This window comes from Temnothorax nylanderi, unplaced genomic scaffold (assembly GCF_030848795.1).
Source record: "Temnothorax nylanderi isolate EJ_2023f unplaced genomic scaffold, tnyl_v1.0 TNYL_tig0218_pilon, whole genome shotgun sequence".
In the NCBI taxonomy this organism is placed as follows: domain Eukaryota; kingdom Metazoa; phylum Arthropoda; class Insecta; order Hymenoptera; family Formicidae; genus Temnothorax; species Temnothorax nylanderi.
The window spans coordinates 27,987-39,777 of NW_027249280.1; the positions used below are offsets into that span (position 1 = coordinate 27,987).

Sequence of the window (11,791 nt, forward strand, 5' to 3'; positions counted from 1 at the left end):
TCCATATAAAGTTGCCTTCCATGGTAAATATTTTATGTATATGGAACAAGTGTGCTTCTAAATATACTACACCTTTATTAAAAAATTTATTACAACAATTGCAATATATACTATTGTGTAATTCACTGCAAACTTCCGAAATTTTATTAATATAACGTATTTGAGCTGCCATTATATCCGCACTATATCACGGAGAATGTCTTACTAAATGTGACATGTACTGACTACGCCAAGGAATAAAATATTCGAAACGATGAAGGTTGAAGAGAAACATACGAATCTTTCCTAAATGTAAATATTGTAGACACAAATAATAGTTAATAACACCAGCTATTTTGTTGTTTGACTCGGACGCGGCTATCTTCACGTGAGAAGGTAATTATGGTACCGTGTGTATGTACTGCATAGTATTATATATAATATGATAAATAACGTATAATTTGAACCTTGGTAATTTTAAGCCGTGTCGCTCTATTTCTAATTATTCGACCCCCGTCCAACGTTTAGATTGAGATTCATGTCTTATGCATTTTTGACAAACTGAAATTATATTAGTACCAGATTAAATAAAATTAAATTGTTATACATATAACACTACTACATTTGCAGATGTAGCACGGACGCGCACCAAAAAACGTCTATCTATCCATCTTCTCTTTCTCTGTCTTATCAATCTATCTTTTTTATTTTTATATTTATGTATGTAGTATTTAAATCTTGCGCTTTATATGGTCAGTTTAATTTTGTAACTATGCTTTGCTGATACTCGTAGTACATTCTTTCATTATCAATTTGATTCAGTGATTGAAAAAAAGTCAACTCGATAATATATCTCAAGGGGACTTTATTAATGTCACAGTAAAAGTAAGTATTTTTAAAACAAAATACTCATACAAAAAGTATAAAATCGAATATTTGTACATTGATCTAGCGCTTAAAAGTAAGTAAAGTAATACAATGTAACGCGATACATTTGATACACATGTTAATACATAAAACGTAACTTTAAAGATTGTTAACATAAAATAAACTCCACGCATTCTCAGAGATCAAGTTTCACCTCTTTCCTACTTAATTCTTCTCTCATAATTTGCAATACAGTTTCTATATCCTAACGAGTTTCTAAAATTCTATGTAGCATGGCTAGTATCACAATTCTAACTTCTCATCTCTGCAATAAAATAGATTATGCAGTTACACAAAAACGGAAAATGTAGTTCGCTCAACTCAACTATAATTGACAAAATGAATTATTGGTTGTGCTGATCTTAAGAGAGAAGCGTGATGACATTTACCTATATACAAATAAAAATATGTACCGCAGGTATGAATATAACGCCGCAATTTAAATACATTGATGAAATATTTTATAAAATACAAATGTTTAGCGGATGGTTTAATGTTATGTTAGAGTCTCACGCCTGTTACAATAATAACATAATTCATTAAGCACGTCGAAATATGTCTAATGATGGGATTAAGTACAATTTTTCTACAAATAATATAAATTATAGAAAATACGGCTATCGATACAATTATACACGAGCATAACTAGTAGCTGCACAATGAGGGTCTTTAATCGAAAGTCATCTAATATTTATACAAAATAATATAAATCATATATATATTTCGGTACTTCATCGAATGTCATCTAAAAAGTTATTAATACTGTATATTTAATATACTGTATATTTAATTTTATACCTAATTTTCCGAGACATGGCTAAATAGATTTCGGTGTTGCATTATTCTTACGACTGCACGCATCGCAAATCGCTTAAATTGTAATATAACGCGGTTATAGAAAATACAAACATTTTGGATTTTTGTGAACATCAATAACTATAGTTGTTACTTTTTGGATACGGTAATTAATTGATTCATCACGAAGAGGACGACACTATTTCTTCGTCGGAGAGGATCAACATTCGATGAAACCGGCAAATCTTTTAATTGTATTCACACGGACCAACTCAAGTGGTTTTGTTAGTTGGTCGGAAACGCGACATGTAAAAATCGCAATCCGTGCAATACAGCGTTGGCTCAAGTACATTTCTCTTCCGACAGAGATTGCAGGGTGTAACGTGTGCTCTCACGGTAGTCGCGATGCCTGTTGGCGTTTGCAGAGGTGGCTGCATCACCATCGGAACGACCTTCGCAGTGGACATCGCGAAGTGCATCTGTTTGGAAAGCGGAGGATGTTGATAGGCCGGATATTTCACATTCGGCTGTATCTGGCCGTTCTGCAGAGTCTTGGGATACGTTTGATTGGACACCATGGAACCTTGTTGCTCTACCTTCTGAGATGATAATTGTCGCTGGTAGTTGTCATGTCTCTGCTGATAGTTCTGCGCGTTTTGTTGCTGCTGCTGCTGCTGCTGCTGTTGATAGGCTAGTGAATTAGACGGTGGCTGATACTGCGGCAATGGTTGGCCCGCTCTGCCTTGCGGAAGAACAGTTTGATAGGGATGACCCTGATAGGAACTTTGAGAGTATTGACTTTGATATGGACTCGGCGACTGATTAGGCGGATAAAATTGCTGCTGCGAATGCTGGACAGTTATCGGGCTGGCATTGTGAGACGGGATTCTTTGATTCAGAGTATTCTGCTGCGGCTGAACGGTCGCCTGCTTGTTCATTTGATTGTGCTGCTGCTCCAACTGGTTGTGCAATTGCTGCTGATAATACGGTCCGTAGCCGTTTTTCTGAGGCAGTATTTTCGTTTGCTGCATTCCATTCTGAATGTATTGCCCGTTCATTTGCGTCGGGTAAGGACTAGCTGGCTTCTGGGTTTGCGACAAAGGAATTATTTGATTTCTTGGATGGGACGATTGCGTCTGCGGGTACACCGACTGCACATATTGAGTGTATCCATTTTGAGTGTATCTGATCTGCTGTTGCAGCTGCGGTGAATAGGACGTCGGTTTCGAAGTGTTCACGGGAATACCAGCATAGGTCTCTCTCATAGGACGATCGACCACGTCTTTCCCTTCGTTCCCACAAGACCCGCAAGACTTCTTATCCGTTAACGATCCAATCGAATCGCCTGAATTTTGCCGTCCAAATGTGGGCTTAATGGTGTCTGGAATTGGATTAACGCTCCTCAGTTGGTCCTGGAAAGGTGTCGCCGGCACGCTATCAGCTTCGCTCTTTAAAGGAAGGGTCTGTTGTTGGAATTTCGCGGCGGTGTTCTCGCGAATCGTCTCTGCCTCCTGAAGACTTCTGATTTCTCGCAGTACTTGAGCAGTTTCAGGCTTGTTCATCGCGGAACGCAGGACTCTCTCCAAAATAGGATTGGGTATATACGAATCCTTTTCGTCGTCCTCCGCTGTTGCAACGAGCACCACTTGGTCACAGAATGATACGCTTTTCTTCTTCCCAATCCGCCGTTTCACCTTTCGCGGAGCAATGTCCTCCTCGTTCGGCAGTATCGTTGTGTTTTGTATAGTGTTCTGCATCGCCACCTCGCTGATGTCATCTTCCGGATAATCAACAGGCAAACCATTCTCGTGCGGGAGCGTCAAGGACATAGATAACATCGCGGCATTTAATTCGCTCTGTTGAACGGATTCGTTTGATGGCACCATCGCGATAAAGCTGTTCTGGCTGGAACTCGAATCGAAACTGGAGTTCGAAACGGTCTGAGAATTTGAAGTTTCTGTCTTCGTAAAAACTACGGTATTCTCGGAAGGTAATTTTGCCGACTTCGCGCTCTCCATCGATGACGTTTCCTGAGGCATATCGTTTCCTGAAGATATTAACATCGGCGAAACGCAATTCACATTTTGCTTCGTTTGAGGTTTCACGTCTGCGTCCGACTTCGAGGCTGGTTGCAGCTTGATCTGTTCAAATCTAGCAGCCATGTCTTTTACCGAAGAAGCGACTCTCGGGCAGTCCGTGACGTCGCGACCTTGATCGTAATTCTGTCCAAGATTATTCATCATTAAATCACTGGTTCTTCTGGCGATAGTCGGTCCTGGAATCGTCGGCATCGACGGAGTTCTAACTTTTGGAATGTCTTGATTTGAAGGTGCTTGCCTCTTCATTTTCCTCTCGGCCTGTTTAGCTTGTAGCTCTCTCAACCACGTTTCGCTCGAGGATTTCTCCTCGTCCTCGTGCTCTTGCGCTCGTTTCTCTTTATTCGAATCGTCAATTAAGATCTGCCCCCTCTTATTTTGCAACTGCGCCAACAGGCTGCCAATTTGCTGCGCTTCGAATTGCTGTGCGCGTTGCTGTTGCGGTTGAATGGAAGCTTGATGCTGTTGAGTCTCTTGAAGAGGAGTCGGCTCATCGATCGGTGGCGGCGGCGGTGGGAAATCCTCACTGGTTTGTCTTGAATGCGACACCGAATGGATTGATGGATACGGCGGTGGTGGAAACTCCTCGCTCGGTTGCCGCGAATGCGAAATATTGCCGTTTTCGGGATAAGGTGGTAAGGAATCCGGCTGAAATTGTTGTTTAGGCGGACTCTGCTCATTGTGCACGTCTGCGCGAGTGACAACGAAGGTCGGCTCGTAGAGTATACCGTTAGCGTATTGTATGACGTCATCTTGAATCCTAGGCTTGTTGTTGTAATTTATTTGACACGCTCCAGAAATATTGGTATTCTGTTCATTGTAAGACGGTAGAAAAGGGAGCGAATGCGATTCCGAGGAGTAATCAGCATAATCTGAGTTCCTGTTCGTCACGTTAGTCGAGTTGCTCGTGTTCATGTGATTCCAATAAACGTTGTTTTGTTCCTGCGACGAATTCGGCACGCACCTATTATCCGGCAAAGGGTATGCAGCTTTGTCGGATTGCTGCTCATTGTGCACTTCGCCCGAACACTTAGACTTGCTAAGCTGAGAAGTGGTCCTGAGCGGAGGGGGCGGAGGCACTTTTGCCACGTGTAACACTTTGCCGGCGCTGCCGTGGAAGCTCTTTCTCATCAACCGGCTTCTTTCGAGATTTGGATTGCTAGTATTTCCAGATCCATTGTTGCCGGCGAACTCCAGGTGTCCCTCCGATAAGTAACCACTCAGTGTTTGACTTACATCATTGCCTTTTAGACCAACGCTGGAATCGTCTACCGACTGTTTCGGTAAGGCGGATGATCTTTCCGTATTCACATTTGCCTGGCCATCCTGCCCTTCTCGCAAATCTGGCATACTTCTGTTCTTCCTCTTGATCAATCCGCCCATGAGCAACTTTCTGCGAATCTTGTGCTGCTTCTTGCCCTGCTTCTGCTCGACCGTAGCCGTATTGTTGAGCTGTGTATTTCTGACGACAGTTGCGTTAATCTCGGTTTCTTTTGGCTTCTCGATCTTTACCCCTTTTGGAGACGGTGACAATCTAGATGGTGCTATCGAAAAATCCTTTGACACATTCTTGTTCCTCTCTTCGCTCCTCGCGCGTTTCTTATCTTTCTTATCGTCCTCGCAACGTTTCGTACGGCTAAACAAGCCGGTTCTTTGCGTTGGGCGATCATACAGCATGTATTCCTCGTCCTCGATGACGTTCACCGCTGTCGCTTTACTACGTAGAGTCTTCTTCTTCGGCAAAGTAGCGTAGATCTCGATACTCTTCGTGGTAGGTTTATCTACCACCGCTGTTGGTGCGTTCACGAGAAGTTCCCGACTATTTTGTCGAGAGTGATTGCCTTTATCTCGCGAACTTTGCCTTGAATGTTGGCTCGATTTACTATTCTCTCGCGAGTGTCTTCCTTCAGGTGCCCCATCTATAAAGAAAAAGAACGCAATGTGTAAAATATGTATTTTTATTTATTCTGCATGTGTCAGAGTAATCGATATCTCGATTCCTTACCCTCTTTGTCACCGTTAACAGTAACTTGTTCCTGCAGCATTCTCCTATGTAAACTCCTCGTTCTCATGACGCAAGTATTGTGTTTCATTCTTGCTATCGTGATTGTGTGAGGATTATTATACGGAGCGTCCATCGCAGCTCTGGCTTTGTTGCTGGCCGCACTACACAATGCGACGGCTGTGTTAAGATCGCCAGCATCTTCGGCGGCACGAGATTTATCCAACAACGCGTCCGTTTCTTTACATAATCGTTCGCAATCGTCGCCGGAAGAAGGTTGGTAACCCTCCGGTATTTGAGCAAGCTAGTAAGAAATGATATCCAAATTACAAAAGAGTACGCACAAACATCTTGTGGTAACGATTGAGAAATTTAGATATTTAGAAGTTTACAATCAAAATCCTTGTCGTTATTCTCTTAATTTTGTTAATATTTTCTTATTTACCTGTAAGTTGTGCTTTAAACCCTGCTGAAGTGGAAGACTGTCAGTGGAAGACAAAGAATACGAGTCATAACCAGCGTCGTAATGACCGCTGCTGCTGCTCGAGAGTTCCCCAGATTTGCTGATGGGGCTTTTAGGTACGCCCGAGGTCCTCTGCATTTTATTAACAATATACAGATACGTATTGTCCATCGTGGTTGACGAACTCGACGACGCGCTGTTTCGATCGCCGGACCAATTACCGGAATCTCGTCTTCGAGGCACGTTCATATGGTCAGGGATGCTGATACCGTCTTGCGGCGCCGATCCCACGCTTAAGCTACGCGTCAATTGCATCTGCTGCTTCTTCTGTTGCTGCATTACATTTTCCACGGCGCGACGGCTAATGTACTTCGATTCTATTTCACCATCGACCGCGTCTACGCCCTGTGTCATATTATTTTCATGTCAAAAAATTAAATGCGAAGTCAACACGTTTGCTGCAGTAAAAGAAAGATGTAAAAAATAATTTATAAATATTAATCAAACACGACATACCTGATTGCCGAATATATTATTCTGGATGTCTGTGAGATTCTGGTAATCACTGTAAACGGTTCGTTGAGTGTAGAGATGTGGCGGACTGTCAGGATTAGGTGTGATGGCACGTCTGGCAGTGCTATTGATGGATGGCTTCTCAGGACTAGGAGTAATGGAACGGCGAACGCTATTCTTTGGGGATGTCTTTAGGCCATTATTATTCGGAAAAGGGATAATAGTCTTTGGGGCGTTCTCGGTATTAACCGGAGTACCGGCGGGCGTCGCGTACAGGAGTAGCAAAGGCTGATAACGACCTCTCCTACACTTTTCCACGACTTGCTCCCACCGGGGTCCAATTTCCTTGACGGTGGCATCGTCGAAATAGATCCACACCTAAGGATTTGTTTTATCGCCATGTTAAGTCGTGCTACAAAGCTGGAGTCGCTGTAGCAAAACTACCTTGGTGATACGAAGGTAACACTGACCTTCAATTTCGTATGGAAGAAGAACGTAGAATAATGTTTCCCGTAATAGGTAACAACTCCTACGAGATTATGCACGGTGGAGGCGCCCCATCGTGAGTCTACCACGCTATGGAAGACGTCACTTAGTCGAAGGGACGTGCCCACGGTCGCAAAAACGTCCATGATATGCTCCAACGACGGTCGTTCGCTGTCCCAGACGACGCCGACGGAAACTATTTCCGGTCGATTCATCAAGGTCCGACAGATTTGAATTTTCGCACCGCAAGAACTCTGAGAATAACAAACAAAGAGAAATATATTTCTATTGTAATATTATTATCAAATCTTGAAACAATGATAATAATTTCATGATCACATTTTGATCGACTTTAGAAAAAAAAAAAGAAATGTCAAATCAAAACTTATATATATGCAATCTATAATCTTCTTATAAGAATTTCAATTTTTTTCTTGATTGAACTATATAAATGACTTCATTCAAGTGAATTTTCTTCGTTTAACGCAATATAATCTGTAATTTCCACGTTGAAACTAAAGATATTTTTAAATCAAGAATATTCTTCTTTCCTGCGTTGGCGTTCCATTTTCGAGAGAAAGTATAGAACCGGATGTAAATTCGTGGATAGAATGTATTCATAAAACTCGTATTCAAATGAGTCAGTTCTACGTAACCTTATTTAAAATACAACGTGTTATGAGTGGGCTACCACGAAATTGATGACAAAACGCGGCAGAACGCGCGAGGCTTGAAGCGTTCGTCACAAATTTGACCAAAGATTTATAAAATACGCTCGGTTAGCTTACCGGACAATCACGGATGTCCCCCATGCCGCCAGCTCTTCGGAGAAGTTGCCCGAAGAGATCCGGATTATTTCTAGAATTTAGTGGCGTTTGATGAGCTTGAGACGTTAACGCTGACGCAGACACATAATGAACCATCTGCAAAAAGAATGGAGACGATGGTATATGTTTTCTTTTTTATTTAATAAATTCAAAATTTCAAAAAAGTCAAGATTTATAAAATATAGATTGGCAAAGGAAGGACAATTTTCCTATATGTCATATAATAATAACCAAAGACCAAAAAGTTGGAAACTAAGAATTTTTAGTAAACGAGAAGCAATAAAAGCCATATACTCAGATTGTCAAGCCAAAATCATCGAAAGCAGACTGTAAAATATCTTCTATAAAATTTTGCTAACAGAAAAGCAACAAATTTGATGTATGATCTATCGTATTTAATATCGGCAGAATTGCGATAAGAATCGCATAAAACTAATAGATTTTGATAAGATTTATAATAAAATTTGCTGTTTCGCGTTTAAATAATTTTAAATAAATTACCATAATAGAGTAATAAAACCATTCACTATACTTTAATAAATACAAATCAAACGAAAATATTATATTAATAACTTGATGCAAATTTAAATAATTAAAAGGAACAATTAATCTCGATTTCGTTATCCTGATCATTATATCATATCTGCACAAATTTAATACGGATGCAATTAATGCCTATCTGTTTCAATATCCTGATCGAATCTGTTATTGAACCGCCGGCATACTGCTAACATTCTGCATGCTTAGTGGATAACAGCAACTAGTTTCATGCTTTTTACGGTTCGCTGGTCAACGATGCCCGATGTGAACACGCCAAGGAAAACCAACTCCACCCACGAGATGCTGAGCACTATATGTGGCATTACGCTGCTCTCTTCCGTTTGCGCGATTCAAGTTGTTCAAGTTGCAAAAGGATTGCAAAGAAATACTCATGGCATAAAGTAAAGTTGCAAGAATGTATTATTTTACTAAAGCTATACTATCAGTGATAGAATACTGATATTTTATTAAAACAAGGGCCAATAAAAGGAATCATGCAGCAGATGTTAGTGCGCAAACATGTCAATATGTGAAATCAAATTTCAGTCCACTTTCAACGATTCGCAGTTGCAAATCAAATAAAAATAAATCAACGAAATATATATATACTTGATAAAACACACTTGTTTTATAACTATCCGTTATATAACTACTGTGCAACGAGATTACAAAATAAAATTTTAACAAGCATAGACAATATTTAAAAAAAAACGAAATATCTCTTTATTTTCATAGTTGTAAATTTAGATTTTCTGGCATAATTGATGATGCTTTAAACAAAGCATCATTTGGAAGGAAACTTTATTGTCACGATTAGATAAGTAAAAATAAAAAATAACCAAAATTCTTAAAAAATAAAAATAGAAAAAGGATCTCTTAATCGAAATAAAATACTTAAAAGTTGTTTGTCTACTTGATTACGAGTAGAATATCTTTATACTGGGTTTTTCATTAATTTTATTAATAATATCACTAACAAATTCTGTTTTTCTAAATTTCTTTCCTGAAATGAAAATAAAACGTGAGAAAAAAAGATACTAAATACTTAGGTAGGTAAAAGGTAAGAAAACCGTGACACATCTTAAAGGAGCAGATGTTCATAAGAAGAGGAAAAACATAAAAAGGTTCTATATGCCTCAGGTAAAATCTAAGATGAATACTATACGCACCGATCCCACGTAAAACGTAAACGTACGAAAACGTAAACGGAAGAAAAAGCGGAAAGGTCGTTCGAAGACGCGATCGAATGTCAATTTGGCGCGTTTCACTTCAGAAACGAAAATGGTATCTTTACGTTTCATTTTTATATATTCTCTCTAAAATCACGATCTCAATTTTGTGACTTTGTAATGAGCCAGTCATCAATAAACTGAAAGACGCCCCGTGTTTGCATTTTTCGAACGCGATACTTCTTGAGTGATTTTTTATATAATAATGTAGCAATATATGATAAGCACATGCAATGTGAAAAGCATGATATATTAATTACACGAACCTGTGTAAAAGGCAGTGGCTCCGACGTTGCACCGCAAACTCCGCAGACGCTTTGCTCGACGAGCGTCATGGCGAATTTCTGATGCGGTACACAATGCCTCGCGCTACACATGTCTTCAGCCTCGCCGCTTGCAATGTGAAGGTGTATACGTAAGAGAATGTTTTCCTGAAAGTTGAAAAAAGAAATTGTATGTTAGCTTAGGAACGCGCATTTCTTCATGTTTTCTATTGCAATTCCTGTCTTTACAAGGTCAAATTAAACGTACATAAAGCAGATATATCCATCTCCGATATTTTCTCATAAAAATTAAGCATATAATTTCATTACAAAGTAATTTATGGGGTCATCAACCTCCCATATTTAACTTAATACGCAAAAAAGGTACGTCCGCTAACAAATGCCGATAAAAATCCTGCGTTTGAGAATATGCAGAATAACGGTACGCCGCCACGATTACGTTACTGTCCTTGCATCTATTGTACGTTTTCGTTGTGTAAGTACCCAAGTTGCATTGATATTATTCAGCCGACCAGTGTTGACATACATACGAGATACGAGCATACTAGTGTCCAACGTGACTGTTGTGCAAACGAGAAAGTAGTATGCTGTCGGTATTTGCAAGGCTCAGCTAAGATCATTATTGCTAGTCCAATCTCGTACATAACTAGGCATCATTAGGAACATTCGATCAGCCTCGAAATATTCAATAATGAAAATAGCGTGATTCTACCTGCGCCAGAGAGCGAGAGAAAATCCTGAGAGAAAGACCTTGATTTGACTTAATTCTATTGCATTTAGTAATCTGAGCCTTCTACGCCATAAAACTTTCTATGTTATTAGCAGGAAAGTTCTTCTTCTCCTTCTATTCTAAATATACATGACATATAATTTTTTCTTAATTGCAGAGAAAGATATATATTATTTACCCTCCGTTTTTTTCACGTAGCGCAAATTTAAAAATTAAATTAATGCGGAAAGAGAAGCATATAAAAATCGATTCAGCAATCGAAAACGCAATCTATCGCAAGTGATGTATAAAAAGAGTGTTTCAGCGCTTTTCGATCGATTGCCAATTGGCAGATTGCAATTACGCGTATATCAATATCTCGCTGTTTCAATCAGTAAAGGCATCTGGAAAAACCAAAATAATTGGCACTTACGAAACATTCCGCCGCGTCGTCCATAAAACCGAGTTGAAACCTCTGCTGATCGAGAAAGCTCTCGGCCAACGCACGGCGCAACGTATCGGGAGGCAGAGCACTCTCTTGCGAAAACTGCAGCTGCGAGAACAGGTCCTGAAACAAGACAATGTGACGAGGATTTAATGCGCGAGCTACCAAACGAGATCTCGCCGCCGAGCGTCGTGAACGCGCCGCGCCGACGAGAGTTCGCGAAACAAATAATAAATGCCGATTTGATATAAACGAAGACATGTCACGGTTACAAATATTAAATTTTAACATTATAAATATATAATTTTATTTTTGTGTATGTATAACACAAGTAAATGATGTAAAACATATTCTGATATTAATATAATATTTCGCATAAAGCTCCCTTTTGGCTCAAATAAAGACTTGATTCTCATTGGTATTGCATTCATTGAACTCGATATTTTCTCGTACGTATCTATTAGCCTTGTCATCCTGGTGTAAGTTGAGCGACGAG

General features: G+C 39.8%; 1 protein-coding gene across 2 annotated transcripts in view; it reads right to left on the reverse strand.

The window, feature by feature from the left end:
• Positions 1-827: 827 nt before the first annotated feature.
• Positions 828-11,791, reverse strand: part of LOC139779289 (uncharacterized) — a 70,266-nt gene continuing 59,302 nt past the window's right edge. For both annotated transcript variants that reach the window (XM_071717594.1, XM_071717595.1), the window contains 8 exons: positions 11,284-11,418; positions 10,124-10,288; positions 8,050-8,184; positions 7,246-7,515; positions 6,779-7,153; positions 6,245-6,667; positions 5,803-6,103; positions 828-5,716 (listed from right to left, as the gene is read on the reverse strand). In XM_071717594.1, coding sequence (XP_071573695.1) covers positions 1,974-5,716; positions 5,803-6,103; positions 6,245-6,667; positions 6,779-7,153; positions 7,246-7,515; positions 8,050-8,184; positions 10,124-10,288; positions 11,284-11,418 — 5,547 coding nt within the window. In that variant the 3' untranslated portion in view covers positions 828-1,973. The remainder of the gene's footprint in view (positions 5,717-5,802; positions 6,104-6,244; positions 6,668-6,778; positions 7,154-7,245; positions 7,516-8,049; positions 8,185-10,123; positions 10,289-11,283; positions 11,419-11,791) is intronic.